This window comes from Oncorhynchus tshawytscha, linkage group LG04 (genome assembly GCF_018296145.1).
Source record: "Oncorhynchus tshawytscha isolate Ot180627B linkage group LG04, Otsh_v2.0, whole genome shotgun sequence".
Lineage (NCBI taxonomy): Eukaryota > Metazoa > Chordata > Actinopteri > Salmoniformes > Salmonidae > Oncorhynchus > Oncorhynchus tshawytscha.
The window spans coordinates 16,938,000-16,958,644 of NC_056432.1; the positions used below are offsets into that span (position 1 = coordinate 16,938,000).

The following is a 20,645-nucleotide window of genomic DNA, read 5'->3' on the forward strand; positions in this document are numbered from 1 at the left end:
TAAAAATACACCTTATGGAACAGCGGAGACTGTGATGACACACAAACACAGGCACAAACAAATGCATACTCACACACAATAACTGAACGCACTCACTTAATGTGTTGTGAAATCTGTTGTGAAGGTATTGTAACATTTTAAAAATTGTATAACTGCCTTCATTTTGCTGAACCCCAGGAGCAGCTGCTGTCTTGCCAGGAACTAATGGGGATCCATAATAAATAAAAATACAAATAGATGAGAAACACATCTACAGTATATTGACAATACTATCAACATATTCATTGAACATTGTATTGTAAAATTAAATTGCAGTTGAAGATTTACCAAACTAGTGGAAATATTTGTTATGTTAGTGTGTATACTGTAGCCTTGTCCCGCTCCAGGCCTCACAGTGGTCATTATGGAGTGCTATTGCTCAGCGAGCTGCAGGCATTATCTCTCTCATAGCTCCACTCTTCCTACTCTCTCTGGGTTTAAACACATTGACCCCTCAAAACACACACACACACTGCACTGACTCTATGCACGCACACTGGACTCTACCCACACACTCACACATACTTACACTAGATACGCCCACACACACATAACCATAACATGCGCACACATGTATACTGACTACACACACACACTCACACCAGTGGAGGCTGCTGAGGGGAGAACGGCTCATAATAATCGCCGGAACGAAGCTAATGGAATGGAATAAAACACCTGGAAACCATGTGTTTGATGTATTTGATAACATTCCACTGATTCCGCTCCAGTCATTACCACGAGCCTGTTCTCCCCAATTAAGGAGCCACCAACCTCCTGTGACTCACACACACACACACACTTTCATACTCACCACATATGCTGCTACTGCTCATTTTCTATCCTGTTGCCTTGTCACTTTATCCCTACCTATATGTACATAGCTACCTCAATTACTTTGTACCCCTGCACATCGACTCGGTAGTGGTATTTCCTGTATATAGCCATGTTATTTTTACTCTGTATTGTAATTGTTTATTCACTGTGTATTTATTCCCTTTGTCACTATTTTATTTTTTGTATTATTATTTTTTATCTTTAACTCTGCATTGTTGAAATAAATAAATAAATAAACATTTCACTGTTAGTCTACACCTAATCTTTACGAAGAATATGACAAATACATTTGGATTTGATTTGATTTGACACACCAGCCCTTCCGTTACAGTCTTTCCATTCAGTTGATGTTAATTGAAATACTGCTGACAAACTAATGGTCACAGTATGTCTGTTTTATTCTGTGTGTGAGTGCCTCGGAGTGTTATGCAGTATGTGTGTAGTTGGATTACTATTGTTTACTTAAAGTGATGAGATTGGCTGGATCAATCACGTTTGATGTCCTGTGTTTTTATAGCGTTGTTTGTGCAGACATGGCAAATGCCTAAACCGGCGCTCCCTTTGGATCTGACAGATGAGTTGTATCCATTGGTCAGGAACCAGATTCAGCCAGGTATTCACTGGTGACGTTTTTCTCTTGATGTGTCCGTTGTAAATTGATATTTAGTCCCTTCAAAGTACATACAGCTCTTGCAAGTAAATGATAAGGCGTTCACAGCCGCTGCAAAGTTATCCTCAATATATTGAATAATGTAAGCTACAGTTCTGTTTTTAGTCTGATATGTGTATGCCCTGTATTGCAGACCCTCCCTGAGTCCCTAATCTTATATAGTCATAAAGTAAATCGCTATAAACAACTTTGGATGGCGGAGAAGGAGAAAGATAAAGAGAATGTAAAACATTGTATTCCATTTTTCTAGAATAATATCTCACAATAGCATATAAGCTATGAGCAGGGGTCACCAACAGTGAATATATTGTTGTAATTGCTAAATTATCTTGACCATAATGTATGTACCTACAAATACCTAGGTGTCTGGTTAGACTGTAAACTCTCCTTCCAGACTCACATTAAGCATCTCCAATCCAAAATTAAATCTAGAATCAGCTTCCTATTTTGCAACAAAGTCTCCTTCAATCATGCTGCCAAAGTACCTTCGTAAAACGGACTATCCTACCGATCCTTGACTTCGGCAGGACAGCGATCCTTGACTTCTGCTCAGCAAATTGGATGTAGTCTATCACAGTACCATCCGTTTCTTCACCAAAGCCCCATATACAACCCACCACTATGACCTGTATGCTCTCGTTGGCTGGCCCTCACTACATATTCATCGCCAAACCCACTGGCTCCAGGTCATATAAGTCTATAAGTCTTTGCTAGGTAAAGCCCCGCCTTATCTCAGCTCACTGGTCACCATAGCAACATCCACCCGTAGCACGCGCTCCAGCAGATATATTTCACTGGTCATCCCCAAAGCCAACACTTCCTTTGGCCGCCTTTCCTTCCAGTTCTCTGCTGCCAATGACTGGAACGAATTGCAAAAATCACTGAAGCTTTAACTTTAAGCATCAGCTGTCAGAGCAGCTTACTGTACCTGTACACAGCCAATCTGTAAATAGCACACCCAATTACCTCATTCCCATATTGTTATTTATCCTCTTGCTCTTTTGCACCCCAGTATCACTACTTGCACATCATCATCTGCACATCTATCACTCCAGTGTTAATGCTAAATTGTAATTATTTCACCTCTATGGTCTATTTATTGCTTTACCTCCCTACTCATCTACATTTGCACACACTGTACATTGATTTTTCTATTGTGTTATTGACTGTATGTTTGTTTATGTGTAACTCTGTGTTGTTGTTTTTGTCGCACTGCTTTGCTTTATCTTGGCCAGGTCGCAGTTGGAAACTGGCCCGACCTGGTTAAATAAAGGTGAGCTCCATGTCAAAAGATAGTGTAAATGGTCTGAGACATTCTCATAATGGTATATCTGTCAGCACAATACTAGTGTGATTCCTGATCACACAACTAGTTTTGATCTTCGCCTCTAGATTATTCTACTTATAGGTCTCTCTAAATCCCTCTCCTGTAGCACTCCTTCATCTCTGACTACTTGTCAAATAACACTATAGAGTGAAGGCCTGTGAATTGATGAATGGTCTCTAATACGGTTCCAATCAGCCTTTTTCCCCACAATGTACAAGTTCCCACTCCCAGTGTCTCCTACGTTGGATGGAATAAGTCCACGAATTGTACTGAATTTTATAGAGATGAGCCACCATGACATCAGCTATTCCCTGTTGTGTCGTTTGCCAACATAATCACAGAGTCGTGTGGACCATTCTCCCGCCATGTTAAATAAAACATTATTTGGCTCAGCATTGTTAACCTCTCTGGGATATGTGGGACGCGTCCCACCTGGCCGAAAGCCAGGGAAAATGCAGAGCGCCAAATTCAAATAAATTACTATAAAAATCATACTTTCATTAAATCACACATGCAAGATAGCAAATTAAAGCTACAATTGTTGTGAATCCAGCCAACATGTCAGATTTCAAAAAGGCTTTTCGGCGAAAGCAAATGATGCTATTATCTGAGGATAGCACCTCCTTACACAAAAGAGAGAAACCATATTTCAACACTGCAGGTGCGAAACAAACGCAAAAATAATAATATAATTCATGCCTTACCTTTGACAAGCTTCTTTTGTTGGCACTCCAATATGTCCCATAAACATCACAAATGGTCCTTTTGTTCGATTAATTCCGTCGATATATATCCAAAATGTCCATTTATTTGGCGCGTTTGATCCAGAAAAACACCGGTTCCATTTTGCGCAACGTGACTACAAAATATCTCAAAAGTTACTTGTAGACTTTACCAAAACATTTCAAACTACTTTTGCAATACAGCTTTAGGTATTTTTTTACATAAATAATCGCTAAAATTGAAGACGGGATGATCTGTGTTCATACAGGAAGAAAACAAACTGTAGCATGCTTTCTGGTCACACACCTTTATCTAACAGTACACTACAAGTGACCCTCGTTCAAGATGGCCATACTTCTTCATTACACAAAGGAATAACCTCAACCAATTTCTAAAGACTATTGACATCCAGTGGAAGCGATAGGAACTGCAAGAAGGTCCCTTAGAAATCTGGATACCCAATGAAAACCCATTGAAACGAGAGTGATCTCCCCCCAAAAAATCTGAATGGTTTGTCCTCAGGGTTTCGCCCGCTAAATAAGTTCTGTTATGCTCACAGACATGATTCAAACAGTTTTAGAAACTTCAGAGTGTTTTCTATCCAAATCTAATAATATAATATGCATATCTTATATTCTGGGGATGAGTAGCAGGCAGTTGAATTTGGGCATGCATTTCATCCCGACGTGAAAATACTGCCCCATGTCACCAAGAAGTTAATAAGGTGTTTCGTTAAACGCTTTTGTGGTTGTCTTAGACTAACTACTTATCTAACTCTGCGAGAAACTCTCTGCTTGTTCCACTGTCCAGAAATTGACTGAAATAAATTAGAACCACCGGTGTTATTTTGGCCAACCCATTTTGCATAAAATGGATATGCTATCACACCATTAAGCCTTTTTATCAATCCAGTCCATGCCTCTGCAATTTGCAGCCAACTTGTGTTCAACTGAGGTGAATTCCAAGTCGGGGAAATGAGATGAACAGAGCTACAAGCAGATACCCTAACTATTTTCCCTTGATTAATCTTGGTCACATACCATACGATGTTTCCTCTGTATCTCAACTTGAATATTCATTGTTTGGATTGTTTTGAATTAAATGCATTTTGTACTTTCAAAGGTAGGTTTTTTTTTACTCTCCGTCTGCGTGAGCTTGTTGATGCAGTTGAGAACTCGCCAACAGTAATTTTTCCTTTTAGTTTCCTCTGAGAGGTCTAATGACTAATGATGAGAGAGATGATGCCTGACTTGTCAAAGGTAAGGCATGTCACGCCCTGATCTGTTTCACATGTCCTTGTGCTTGTCTTCACCCCCCTCCAGGTGTTGCTCATCTTCCCCATTTTTCCCTGGGTACTTATATCTGTGTTTTCTGTCTGTCTTTGCGAGTTTGTTTTGTTCCTCAAACCCACCAACAGGTTTCCCCTTGCTCCTGCCTTGTCTATTTTCTAGTTTTCCCAGTTTTGTCCTTTCTGCCTGCCCTAACCCTGTGCTTGCATGCCATCCAGTACCTTTGCCTGCCCGTCTTCAAATGAATACACCTTTGTTACTTCGACATTGTCTGCACCTGGGTCTTACCTTCAAATGTGTTAGAGGAGGCAAAATCAAGTCAATGCCCTTGAGGATAAGATGTTGATGCTCCTGAGAGTGAATTTAGCTTGATTGTATTTCTGAATTTCTCTTGACGCGACAGTATCATATAGCCAGTACAGAAGTTCAGGGGAGTCATTTGTCATTCACGCGTAGGCATAGATATGTGGGTAAACCATGCGTGGGATCATTTCCATGCAATGTGTGAGATTTATTCATATGAGCGCAGTGGTGTAAAGTACTTAAGTAAATATACTTTAAAGTACTAAAGTATTTTGGGGGGATATCTGTACTTTACTATTTATATTTTTGACTACTTTTACTTCACTACATTCCTTAAGAAATGTGGACTTTTTACTCCATACATTTTCCTTGACACCCAAAAGTACTCGTTACATTTTGAATGCTTAGCAGGACAGGAAAATAGTCAAATTCACGCACTTTTCAACCGAACATCCCTTGTCATCCCTACTGCCTCTGATCTGGTGGACTCACTTAACACACATGCTTCTTTTGTAAATTATGTCTGAATGTTGGAGTGTGTCCGTGGCCTTCCGTAAATAAATAAAAAAACAAGAAAATGGTGCCATCCAGGCCTCCCGGGTGGCACAGTGGTCTAGGGCACTGCATCGCAGTGCTAGCTGTGCCACCAGAGACCCTGGGTTCGTGCCCAGGCTCTGTCGCAGCCGGCCTTGACTTGGAGGGCCATGAGGCGACGCACAATTTTACTTTTGATACTTAAGTATATTTTAAACCAATTACTTTTAGACTTTTACTCAAGTATAATTTTACTGGGTGACTTTAACTTTTACTTGAATCATTTTCTATTAAGGTATCTTACTCATGTATGACAGTTGGGTACTTTTTCCACCACTGTATGAGTGTTTGCTTGAGAGTGTGTGTAAATTTACGCACAGTCATGACCATGCGTATACACAGTGCCAAGTGGTGGAATAAGGGAACTGCTTGTCAACGTAGAATGGGGAAAACACAAAACATGAAGAACACTTGCTCTTCCATGACATAGACTGACCAAGTGAATCCAGGTGAAAGCTATGATCCCTTATTGATGTCACTTGTTACACCGAACAAAAATATAAACGCAAGATTCAACAATTTCAACGATTTTACTGAGTTACAGTTCATATGAGGAAATCAGTCAATTTAAATAAATTCATTAGGCCCTGAGAATACAGATACAACAAAATACTGTTGGTCACAGATACCTTAAAAAAAATGGGCCTCACAATGGGCCTCAGGGCCTCATCACAGTATTTCTGTGAATTCAAATAGCCTTCAGTAAAATGCAATTGTGTTCATTGTCTATAGTTTATGCCTGCCCATACCATAACCCCACCACCAGCCTTCTGTTATGTATATAAAGTGTATTATTGGGATGCAAACTCAAAATGTAATACATTTCAACTGTATATCTGACATGGTAAATGTGTCTTCTTTTTTAAAGACCATAACCATGTTTGTGAGGTGTATACCTTTGTTTCAAAGTAGATTTGTTTAAGAATACCAAGAGACACTCTCTGTGTGACCCTGATTTAGCCCACTGCAGTAGAAGTTTGCGTCAAGAACTGCAAAGCTGCTGGGATTTTCATGCTCAACAGTTTGCAGTGTGTATCAACAATGGTCCCCTAACCAAAGGACATCCAGCCAACTTGACACAACTGTGGGAAGCACTGGAGTCAACATGGTCCAGCATCCCTGTGGAACGCTTTTGACACCTCATAAAGTCCATGTCGTTCTGGGGGCAAAAGGGGAGAGGGGTGCAACTCAATATTAGGAAGCAGTTCCTAATGTTTGGTATATTCAGTGTATATGTTGAAAATGTCTGAAATTGTGAGAGTAATAATTCAATAATTATTGTGAATTCATACAACATGCCGATTGGCATCTCACAGCCCTCGATGAGCCAATGTTTTGGATGCAATCATCAGCAAAACAAACTGTGTGTGTATGACACTTGAAGGAGTTTGATAAATCACACTTTTTCTATGCTTCTGAACATTCCGTTCGTATGTATTATTTTTGAATGGTTTCTACTCAATATTGATAAATAAGGCCCCAGGATTTCATCGCTAATAGACGTTCTGATTGTTCAGAAGAGCCTATAGCTGTGTGTTAAAGCGAACAGATTTGAGCATCCAATCGTGTTAATCTAGAGACATGTAAATATACTGATGGAGAATTTATCATCTTTGAATTAATTATACTGTCTCTTAGGCTGTGTCCACACTTGACACTTACATGCGACTTCTGTTATCAGAATACGAAGATCGCATTGAAAAGACAGGTCTAGACACATAAAAGTCGCATTGTGTGTAGATTTATCCTCAGTCTGGACGTAATCAGGCTACCAAAAGCGCATACAGTGGGAGACGTGGTCAGCACTCCGCCCACAAGACTCAACAATGTTTTGTTTGGCTAGGATTATGCTAACCCGTTTGCAGTCCGTTTTGCTTTGCATGCCAGCTAGCTGGCTGTTAGCTACAGTAGTTAGCTACTGCCATCAAGTTGTTGTTGTGTTGTCATATTTAGCCTATTCCACCGTTTGTAGAATGCGTACTTGCATTTGAATATAGCGCAGTGAAAATTAATCTGGACACATTTAAATGTAAGTATAGACGCATGATGTGTTCAGAATTCAAAATCGGAACTCCAAAAACTGCATTAACTGTCAAGTCTAGACACAGCCTTATAGTCTCTCCCCTTCGTAATTGTACAAGCTTCATTAGCTCAGCTTTCGCAGAGAACGGCATTTTATTTTTAATTGAATAATTGCTATTTCATAAGCCTGTAGGTTAAACAATGACAGAGGTTAGCTGGATATTGGGCAGTCTCCCCCGGGAGTGTTCCCCTCAGAATTGCTGAATCCAGGAGGACGTTTCTCATGGAGAAGAATGTCAAAGACAAAACAAAAGCTGCATCAAGCCTAATTAAATCTTCACCCTTATTTGCATAGAACTGCGCTAAAGGCGGAGAACGGCTTTGCCAAATCAACTCTACACAGAGACCTGAGCCTCCTCAATGCAGACGTGCTGGAAATGAGTGAAATCAATACCGATGCAGTGGTGTGCCTGTCTACGGTGCCGAAGCCAGAGGCGAAACCAGATATTTAAAGTAGAGGGACGTAGGGAGGGCCCCAGGTGTCATGGTGGGATGATTAATTTAGAGCAGAACTAAGAGGCTCCATGTCACCCTTTCTGACAGATGTTCAAAGAACCCCTAACCTAGACCTGCAACTCTCAGGGTCGGCGCAGACGGCTGTGTGATGTACTCTATGAAGTCAGCCTCCTCTACCTCTCACCTCTCTCTATGCCTTTATCTGACAGGGGAGGGAGAACACCCGCGCTAGATGTGTTACCAAGAACAAGCACTACTGAAAAGTAAAATCCTGCTGCTGCACAGATGGAAGAGTGTATTCTTAATAATTGGTGGCCAGGAATGTTGCTTCCTGAGGGAAAGGTAGTGTAGTCATGATCATAACCAGGTGGCGAGATTCATGTTTCCTCCTTGCACAATAAAAAAAAAGAGCTGGTTAATAAATGCATCAAATGTGGCCAATCTCCTATACATACAATAATTATTCACCTTAAATAGTTACGCAAACATAATTTTTTATTAGACCAATTTTACAGTTTCTTCATAGTTACATGTAAGCCACACAATTTAAAATTACTTTGAAATGTATACAACTACCTCATCAACTTTACTTGGTGTATTTGTCACTAAAGTGATAATTCCCATCAGCATCTTACGGGTGCAAAGACTAACTAATAATCTTTTACAGTTGAAGTCGGAGGTTTGCATACAGTTAGGTTGGAGTCATTAAAACTCGTTTTTCAACCACTCCACAAATTTCTTGTTAACAAACTGTAGTTTTGGCAAGTTGGTTAGGACATCTACTTTGTGCATGACACAAGTCATTTTTCCAACAATTGTTTACAGACAGATTATGTCACTTATAATTCACTGTATCACAATACCAGTGGGTCAGAAGTTTACATACACAAAGTTGTCTGTGCCTTTAAACAGCTTGGAAAATTCCAGAAAATTATGTCATGGCTTTAGAAGCTTCTGATAGGCTACTTGACATCATTTGAGTCGATTGGAGGTGTACCTGTGGATGTATTTCAAGGCCTACCTTCAAACTCAGTGCCTCTGCTTGACATCATGGGAAAATCGAAACAAATCATCCAAGCCCTCAGAAAAAAAACTGTAGAGCTCCACAAGTCTGGTTCATCCTTGGGAGCAATTTCCAAACGCCTGGAGATACCACGTTCATCTGTACAAACAATAGTACGCAAGTATTAACACCATGGGACCATGCAGCCGTCATACCACTCAGGAAGGAGACGCGTTCTGTCTCCTAGAGATGAACGTACTTTGGTGCGAAAAGTGCAAATCAATCCCAGAACAACAGCAAAGGACCTTGTGAAGATGCTGGAGGAAACAGGTACAAAAAGTATCTATATCCACAGTAAAAATGAGTCCTATATCGACATAACCTGAAAGGCCACTCAGCAAGGAAGAAGCCACTGCTCCAAAACCGCCGTAAAAAGCCAGACTACGGTTTGCAACTGCACATGGGGACAAAGATCGTACTTTTTGGAGAAATGTCCTCTGGTCTGATGAAACAAAATAGACCATAATGTTTGGCCATTATGACCATCGTTATGTTTGGAGGAAAAAGGGGGAGTCGCAAGCAGAAGAACACCATCCCAACCGTGAAGCACGGGGGTGGCAGCATCATGTTGTGGAGTGCTTTGCTGCAGGATGGACTTGTGCACTTCAGAAAATAGATGGCATCATGAGGGAGGAAAATGATGTGGATATTTTGAAGCAACAAGACAGCAGTCAGGAAGTTAAAGCTTGGTCGCAAATGGGTCTTCCAAATGGACAATGATAATAATTCACTGTATCACAATTTCAGTGGGTCTTTCAAATGGACAACGACCCCAAGCATACTTCCAAAGTTGTGGCAAAATGGCTTAAGGACAACAAAGTCAAGGTACTAGAGTGGCCATCACAAACCCTGACCTCAATCCTATAGAAAAGTTGTGGGCAGAACTGAAAAAGCTTGTGCGAGCAAGAGGCCTACAAACCTGACTCAGTTACACCAGCTCTGTCAGGAGGAATGGGACAAAATTCACCCAACTTATTGTGGGAAGCTTGTGGAAGGCTACCCGAAACGTTTGACCCAAGTTAAAAAATTTAAAGGCAATGCTACCAAATACTAATTGAGTGTTTGTAAACTTCTGACCCCACTGGGAATGTGATGAAATAAATAAAAGCTGAAATAAGTAATTCTCTCTACTATTATTCTGCCATTTCACATTCTTAAGATAAAGGGATGATCCTAACTGACCTAAAACAAGGAATTGTTACTAGGATTAAATGTCAGGAATTGTGAAAAACTGAGTTTAAATGTATTTGGCTATGGTGTATGTAAACTTCCGACTTCAACTGTATGTGTCAAAGTCATTAACAAAAACTATTTAAGGCATTACCAATTACTGATTAAAGATGCAGTCCGGGTTCTTAAGCGCAACAAATTCGTAACATATTGTGCGAATCGGATTCGTAACATAAAGTGTAATAATATAACCCAGGACATAACATCATATGAAATGGACGACAATGTAGTACACCAAAAACAGGGATCCATTTTGGCACTGCACCACCACTTTCAAAACTATTGGCTGGAATTATACAAAGGTTCTGGAGTATCACTTCAACACCTGAGTGTTAAGATTTAATTTGAGATAATGAATATGCTGTTAAACGTCTCCACTGCAATGAGCGCTATTTTATTGGATGAGAGATTCTCAAGGGGTCTAATTAAAACCTAAGCACAATTATGGAAATTCAGTGCAGTTTAAATATAAGTAGTTTGCTTAATTTTCCCAAAAATTCCAAAGCTGTGATGCTGGAAAATGTTAAATGATTTGGCTTGAGATATGTCAACTGTCAGTCTAAAAGCCAAAGGAGCTGGGGTAAAAAGATACATAATGTGAGCACAGGGATGTAGGGTTAAGACAACACTGAAAAACTCACATTTTCAGGCATGAGAATTGATAGATTGACCATTTTGCGTTGATAAGGACAGACCTACCGGTATGTGCCAGACGGCTCAACTGGGATGAATGAGTGAAGGTCAGACAAAAAGAGGTTCAAATTGGAAAACAGCATGGAGTGTTGTTCATCTCATCAATAATTCAAAAGAGAACATGCAAACTGGCAAGTAAATTAATTTTTTAATTTGTGCTTTTTCAGTGTACATATCTATCTGTTTCGACATACTGGAAGTCTCTATGGCCTGAGGCTCTGCGTGTACCAATTCATGTCTCAAACTTTTCACCAAATGATGAAATAACTATCAGATCTATCTGATTGGTACATGTTGCTCTAGTCTAGATGATCGTGAACTTTTAGGGAGACGCATGCAGACAGTGCAACGTCACTTAGTGCATTTGTGCATCATGCACATCGTCTAAGATGTCCTTGAGCTCCACAGTTTCACAAGTCCACAACACCCTCTTAAGTTAGCCCTTCGCTCATTCAATAAGTATTCCAACCTTGTGTGTGTGTCTGATGAAATAAACAGTCAATACAGAACAAGTTGAAGGGCACACAAAACACATTGTAGCTTCCCGATAATAAGACAACATATTCCAGAATATGAAGCTGTTTGCCTTCAGTGTTATTCTCCTGCCCTCTGTTTCCTGTGATCTGCAGGTTGGGGAGAATGTCAGACAATCTCTGTAGACCGCTCCTTGCAGAGGGATTATCAGGCAGTAGCAGCGATCAATGCCCGAAAAGGCATGGTTATCAAAGGGGGTTTGTGTCGACAACACTGACAACCACACAAGTTTACCCTGAGACACTGAAGGCTGTGGTGGTTTATTTACTGTAGTTACTGAGTTATCTGTGAGTGTCTTTAATCTCAAATTCTGTAGTCCTTATTTCTTCAGGGGCAAAACTAGTACATATGATTTCATATTATGGATGGTGCCACGATGCCATCTTATAGCTTGTTTTGCGAACACATCTAAGTGCACGCAGAGTTCCATCTGATCTGTGATCATAATAGTATCTCATAATTAATAATTGTTGAATTTCTTATATGATCCTAACACACCCTTACAAAAAGGAATGGTGCCCCGTGTGAGGGAAACCCCTTTATATTCTATCGATACAGGTGCACGAGTGGGCACACCGTTGCAGCTGTGGGTGCCATTGTGGAGACTGATGATAACCTTCCAGTGTAAATAGTCCATCTATTTGCTGTGGAATGAACCCATTAAACAACACTGTTTATGCCTGATGATGAACTCTAGCGATATGCTCTGCTGCTGGGAGAAGCCTATCCAATGGATCCTGCTGTTTGAACAATGTGTCTGCACTGGGCAGAGGACGGATTAGGGGGGAGAGAGATTAGGCTACTTGGTGTGGCTTTCCACTGTAATATTAAGGTCATTCTCGAGTGCTGAACCTTTTGGAGTTAAACTTAATCTAAAAACGATTTAAACGCTCCTCCAGCAGCCATGTAGTGAATTGGTCAATCAGCGTGCTAGCGATGCGTTCCAAGATTTCTATATGAGAACATTAACTCTTTCTGTTTTTTGAGACCACCATAGCACAGCACATACAATGTGCATACAGAGCATTATGGGTAATAATGTGATAAATGGTAATTGTGACTTTCTCCTCAATTTTCTCCTCACTGGCTATGTGAAAACTAATGTGGCCACCTGCAGTGGAGGCCCAATGAAATGACGTTGAATTGACGTCTGTGCCCAGTGGGGGTTCACTTGTAGGAACCATACGAGGTGTTCCACAACTGTCGACAACAGCTGTAGAGACGCAGCATGATTGGCTTAGCACCGGCATAATCTCCTGGCCTATTGTTTTTCTGTCCTGGTGGTATAGCACATAGACCAGTCTATGGCCTACAAAGAGAATTCATATGAGGGAGAGCACAGTAGTTCCTTGCTAAGCACCCATATACTTGCAGAGAGAGAGAGATGCACCCCACTGGGTCTGAAACACCTGAAAAGTTAGTTACTGTGCCTTGGATACTGTTATCGTTCAGTGATGGAACGTGCTCCATTGTGCCATTCCTATTTCTCCATCTTGAATCACAGCTGTTCATGTCAGATCATGACGGGCCTCTCCTCTGTTTCGTCTCAGGTTTGAAGAGGATGCATGCCTTGACCATCCAAGCCAACTACGAGCTGCGAATTGACCTGGAGGACTTTGAGAACAGCACAGCTTTCGCCCAGTACGGAGCTTTTGGAGTGGGACTGTTCTCTGTTGACCCGGATGAGGATGGCTACCCGCTGACTATTGCTGACTACTCAGGCACTGCAGGTAATGCAATACCCTACTGTACTGTAGCCATTTATTATGGCTCATACCTGTCGGTTTAGTAGACTTTATAAATCCCCTATAAACCCTATAAATTCCAGTTTGTTTAAACTTCTTTAAAACTTGTAATTTCTATTGGATCTACTGATCTTTCTATTGGTCCTACTGATCTTCCTATTGATCCTACTGATCTTCCTATTGGTCCTACTCATCTTCATATTGGTCCTACTGATCTTCCTATTGATCCTACTGATCTTCATATTGGTCCTATTGATCTTCATATTGGTCCTACTGATCTTTCTATTGGTTCTACTGATCTTCCTATTGGTCCAACTGATATTCCTATTGGTCCTACTGATTTTCATATTGGTCCTACTGATCTTCCTATTGATTTTCATATTGATCCTACTGATTTTCCTATTGATCTTCATATTGGTCCTACTGATCTTCATATAGGTCCTACTTATCTTCATATTGGTCCCACTGATCTTCATATTGATCCTACTGATCTTCATATTGATCTTCATATTTGTCCTACTGATCTTCATATTGGTCCTACTGATATTCATATTGATCCTTCTGATCTTCATATTGGTCCTACTGATCTACATATTGATCCTACTGATCTTCATATTGATCCTACTGATCTTCCTATTGATCTTCATATTGGTCCTACTGATTTTCATATTGATCCTACTGATCTTCATATTGCTCCTACTGATCTTCCTATTGATCTTCATATTGGTGCTACTGAGCTTCACATTGGTCCTACTGATCTTCCTATTGGTCCTACTCATCTTCATATTGGTCCTACTGACCTTCCTATTGATCTTCATATTGGTCCTACTGATCAAATCAAATCAAATTTATTTATATAGCCCTTCGTACATCAGCTGATATCTCAAAGTGCTGTACAGAAACCCAGCCTAAAACCCCAAACAGCAAGCAATGCAGGTGTAGAAGCACGGTGGCTAGGAAAAACTCCCTAGAAAGGCCAAAACCTAGGAAGAAACATAGAGAGGAACCAGGCTATGTGGGGTGGCCAGTCCTCTTCTGGCTGTGCCGGGTGGAGATTATAACAGAACATGGCCAAAATGTTCAAATGTTCATAAATGACCAGCATGGTAAAATAATAATAATCACAGGCAGAACAGTTGAAACTGGAGCAGCAGCACGGCCAAGTGGACTGGGGACAGCAAGGAGTCATCATGTCAGGTAGTCCTGAGGCATGGTCCTAGGGCTTAGAGAGAGCATACTTAAATTCACACAGGACACTGGATAGGACAGGAGAAGTACTCCAGATATAACAAACTGACCCTAGCCCCCCGACACATAAACTACTACAGCATAAATACTGGAGGCTGAGACAGGAGGGGTACTGATCTTCCTATTGGTCCTACTGATCTTCCTATTCGTCCTACTGATCTTCCTATTGGTCCTATTGATCTTCTTATTGGTCCTACTGATCATCATCATATTGGTCCTATTGATCTTTCTATTGGTCAATTCACCCCTCTCTGGGAAGATATACAGTAGAGTTTTGAAACATCCAGATATCTGGAAAATCTGATTCAGACATCTGTCAACCAATACGTGAGATCTTTTCAGCTGTAGATCATGAGTAGCAGCATCCAGGCAGTGTGTGTGTGTGTAATTCTCCTCGATTCAGCTCTATCGCAGGGGGCTCTTTTGGATGTTAATTGGATCCCTCTACTCAGTTAGTCCCAGGTTCCCCTCCTCAGCCCCTCACTCATGGTTGGGCCCAGCCAGACAGACTGTTGACCTTCTGGAGCTGCTGGAAAGGGCAGGAATAATGAAGTTGCAAGATGCCTCTGTGGCCACGGCTAATAAAGCAGGTCGTTATTACGGCCCGACATAAACAAACATTCGGATTATCATAAATCAGGAGGAGAATACTGCTTCCACTCGTGTTTAATTAGTGAGGTAGTCTTTAAAGGGCTGCTGCTTGGGATTCAGGGAACATTGATTCCCAATCTTATCAATTAAAACAGTTTTTTCATCAGATTAATTGATTCTCTAGTATTAAAAAAATAACACGTTTATTTAATTAAGGTTGACACTGCAGCGGCACTGTGTTGGCTTTAGCACAGTCCCGAGTTTTCTTTCAATACCTGCATTTAAATGATTTGTTCTTCATATTTGGTTTCAATTGACGAACATTTAGGAGTAGCAGGTTGAGATTTAACTGCTGAAACTAATGACAAAGTATCTGTTCAAAAATTGACTCGGACTAAGACAGTGCTTGTACATTATATCACTGTTTGCACTCTATCCGTTTACCCACAAAACTGTCTCTGCCCTTCTATTCTTTGATACTTCATCTTCAACCCCTGCATAGATTATTGAACTATTATCAATAACAACAAACATAATGGTTCTGTCCTACAAAGATGGACTTAGGGCTGTAGCGATTCATGACATTTTGTTAGCCGATTATTGCCGGTCTCACAATAATTGACCGTTAATTAACATAAACACGTTTAGTATCTCCAGGCCTCCACACATACAAGCTGCATTACAGCCACTGATTTGCAACATCTAAGCGCACCTTTGCAACATCTACATTTTAAAAAGTATAATAAATCAATTGAATATACACCCTCCATTATTTATTTTAGGCAGGTCTAAAGAAACATTATGATATGTTGAAAATGTATACCAAAATAACAGAATATGAGTTATCCTACTGTATGTTATCTGGCTATGCGCCATGCCATAGGCTTGTTCGTTTAGCTGACAAGATATGCTTATACAGTTCATTCGGAAAGTATTCAGATAGCTTGACTTTTTCCAAATTGTGTTATGTTACAGCCTTACTCTAAAATGGATTCACTTGTTTTTTCCCCTCATCAATCTACACAGAATACCCCATAATGAAAAAACAAAAACAGGTATTTACAGGCCCCAATCTGAGGTCCTGAGCTCTGGAGCAGGTTTTCATTAAGGATCTCTCTGTACTTCGCTCCATTCATCTTTCCCTTGATCCTGACTAGACTCCCATTCCCTGCCACTGAAAACATCCGCACAGCATGATGCTGCCACCATCATGCTTCACCGTAGGGATGGTGCCAGTTTTCCTCCAGATGTGATGCTTGGCAATCAGGCCAAAGATTTGAATCTTGGTTTCATCAGACCAGATAATCTTGTTTCTCATGGTCTGAGAGTCTTTTGGGTGCTTTTTGGCAAACTCCAAGCAGGCTGTCATTTGCCTTAAGGAGGAGTGGCTTCTGTCTGGCAACTCTACCATAAAGGCCTGGTGGAATGCTGCAGGAATGTTCTCCCATCTCCACAGAGGAACTGGAGCTCTGTCAGAGTAACCATCGGGTTCTTGGTCACCTCCCTTACCAAGGCCCTTCTGCCCCGATTGCTCAGTTTGGCCTTGCGGCCAGCTCTAGGAATAATATTGGTGGTTCCAAACTTCTTCCATTTAAGAATGATGATGGCCATTGTGTTCTTGGGGACCTTCAATGCTGCAGACATTTTTTGGCACCCTTCCCCAGGTCTGTGCCTCAACACAATCCTGTCTCGGAGCGCTACAAACAATTCGTTCCACCTTATGGCTTTGGTTTTTGCTCTGACATGCACTGTCAGCTGTGGGACCTTATATAGACAGGTGTGTGCCTTTCCAAATCATGTCCAATGAATTGAATTTACCACAGGTGGACTCCAATCAAGTTGTAGAAACATCTCAAGGATGATTAATGGAAACAGGATGCACCTGAGCTCGATTTCGAGTCTCATAGCAAAAGGTCAGAATACTTATGTAAATAAAGTATGTCTGTTTTTTATTGTTAATACATTTGCAAAATTGTCAAAAAAACTGTTTTCGCTTTGTTATTATGGGGAGTTGTGTGTAGAGTGATTACATTTTTTAAAATCAATTTTAAAATAATGTTGTAATGAAACAAAATGTGGAAAAATGGAAGGGGTCTGAATACTTTCTGAATGCATTGTAAGTCCCATGCCATTATTTTATATTATATGATTTTATAAAAAGAAAAATATAATTGAACTTAAAATATAAAGGATATTTTTCCCATTTTGGAGCGAGTGTGCATATGAAGTGGCTGTGTTGAGTGTAAAAGTGATTCAGAGTTACTTGGCAACTCTAGTTGTGAATGATACAAACCTTAGAATGTCTTAGAAATCTAAACATATACAGTATGGACTACATGATGCGACTATAGGCTTCTTATGATTTGAGAAAGAGGCAGAAAAAGCTTGGGCTCTGTTCCTTGCCTCAGGCTGCACATCTGTTCTCTCATCAAGTGATCATATTTTCACCCATCATACTATTCTCAATTTAATCTTGTCTTAACTAATATGTAATAATTAGTTTAGAATGGCCCATTATCAAATGGGCAGGGGCAGGGGCAGGGAAAAAAGCGAATGGAGGCCACACGCTTTCCAGCCAGTCCGTTTTTCAAAGATGCCTGGTAGGCTACTTCGGTTTTATAGCCGAGCTGTGCTTAATATGAACAGCTGAGAAGTAAATATTAAAACACTTATTTCACTCCACACATCAACCACTGTTTGAGGAGTGTACTCTCACTGCGGACAGTGTAACGGCTTTCTTCTGTGGACGAAGGATCGGACCAAAGCGTAGCGTGGTTAGTGTTCAACATGTTTAATAAAGACAATAAACGTGAACACTACAAAATACAAAACAACAAAATGTGAAAAACCGAAACAGTTCTATCTGGTGCATAGACACAAAGACAGAAGACAACCACCCACAAAACCCAACACAAAACAGGCTACCTAAATATGGTTCCCAATCAGAGACAATGACTAACACCTGCCTCTGATTGAGAACCATATCAGGCCAAACATAGAAATGGGAAAACTAGACACACAACATAGAATGCCCACTCAGCTCACGTCCTGACCAACACTAAAACAAAGAAAACACAAAAGAACTATGGTCAGTACGTGACAGACAGGTGATATTCTGCCCAACTCTGTGTGCCATGGGCTCTCCATCCCTATTCTTGCAGCTACCCAGTGCTTCACTTGGGAACCCAAGTGAAATCTGTTTGGAAACATCGATAGTAATATCTTTTCACAACGAAGCATATTTCACTGAACTGTTGACAGTCCCTCTCTCTGCACACTGGAGAAAGAAATGAAGGAGAGAGGGGAGGAAATGGAAACGTAAGGTGGTGAGATATTCTGGATAGCTAAAGGTAATCTGTCACTCAATTAATTATGAAAATATTAAACATTCCCTATTACTAGGCTATTCAAAATCGCCCTGCACAATCAATGAACCAACTGCATCGCCCAGGGCTATATGTTCGCTCCCAGACTCATGGATAGAAATGTTGGAGTGAAGCATAAGGTCCATCCAGTATGCATCATAATACAGTCTACACTCAAAGGCAATCACTCAAATTTGTTTAATTTTGGAGTATAGGCAGCAGCTAGACCAATTATGTACCTCTTAAATCATCACTTTTGTTTTATGTTTTTCTGCCATCTGTAATATGCGGTAGGCTATGTATTATATAATGGCACAATCATAATTTTAATTCAGTTTTTGTTCCGGCTTGGGCTCATAAGCCTATGCATATGCATAGTCTGTAATATGCGTATGGCTGTTTTGAATTAATCATCACCTTAGAAAGCTCTGTCCATTTCATTTTGTTAGGCTTTGAAACAACATCCACAATGACATGTTTTACACACAGTTTCAACCTGCTTTTGAACCTCTTTCTTCAAATTGATTATCACAGTGAGGTGAGTTTTAAAAGCAGATACTTTTTAGAATAGAAGTGTTTGTAGGGATTTTCGATTGCATTTGGATTGTGGTTAGTGGTTAGAGGGACAATAGAGCCCTGAGTATCAGGCCATTAGAACCCAATGGAGGGACAATAGAGCCTTGAGTATCAGGCCATTAGGACCCGATGGAGCGACAATAGAGCCTTGAGTATCAGGCCATTAGGACCCGATGGAGGGACAATAGAGTCCTGAGTATCAGGCCATTAGGACCCAATTGAGGGACAATAGAGCCTTGAGTATCAGGCCATTAGGATCCAATGGAGGGACAATAGAGCCTTGAGTATCAGGCCATTGGGATCCGATTGAGGGACAATAGAGCCTTGAGTATCAGGCCATTAGGATCCAATGGAGGGACAATAGAGCCTTGAGTATCAGGCCATTAGCCCTAGTAGAGAGAGAGAGAGAGAGAGAGAGACTGCAACAGCCCTAGTTGAGAGAGAGAGAGAATTGGTAAACACCTTGAGTGCTTACTCTCAGAACTTAAAATGAACGCTTTAATGACAGTTTGTTACCTAACTGAAATGTTTTAACCGTTTCATTAGGAGGACAAAAAAGGAATATGATTACCCATGCGTGTTGAATAATTTTTGCTACAATGCTCGTGGAGAAGAGCATAAGTTCTCTCTGATGTTTTATTGTATTCATTATGATTATGAGTTCTGTTGCATGTTTAAATACCTTCGCTGCTCTCGTTGTAGGTTTCTCTGATTTTTTTTATTCAAATGTGTCCTACATTACATTGCATTACATTTTTATAATGGTACAGTAGGCATCCTTTTTCGGAGGCGTTTTACAGAATTGAAGATGTTAATCATTAATACAGTGTTTCATTATCATATCCTGACACTATGTTAACAATAATTCAATATTATATAGGTTGCCAACCTTTTTCTCAGTAATCCCCAAGCTTGTTGATAAGAGGTAGAGTAGGTAGGCCTACAATGCTCCGGGGTACTTTTTCCATAGGAAGAGAGGCAGACTGACATAGGACTACAGTTTTCCCTAATCAACTGACACTGAGATTTGTGCAATTACATGATTTTACTATTATCATCACAACTCTCTTTCATCTTCATGATTTGACTATTATCATCACAACTCTCTTTCATCTTCATGATTTGACTATTATCATCACAACTCTCTTTCATCTTCATGATTTTACTATTATCATCACCACTCTCTTTCATCTTCATGATTTGACTATTATCATCACCACTTTCTTTCATCTTCATGATTTGACTATTATCATCACAACTCTCTTTCATCTTCATGATTTTAC

General features: G+C 40.4%; 1 protein-coding gene across 1 annotated transcript in view; it reads left to right on the plus strand.

The window, feature by feature from the left end:
- Positions 1-20,645, plus strand: part of fibcd1a (fibrinogen C domain containing 1a) — a 99,538-nt gene that overhangs the window by 75,230 nt on the left and 3,663 nt on the right. The window contains exon 7 of the mRNA XM_024417061.1: positions 13,388-13,567. Within this exon, the coding sequence (XP_024272829.1) occupies positions 13,388-13,567 (180 nt within the window). The remainder of the gene's footprint in view (positions 1-13,387; positions 13,568-20,645) is intronic.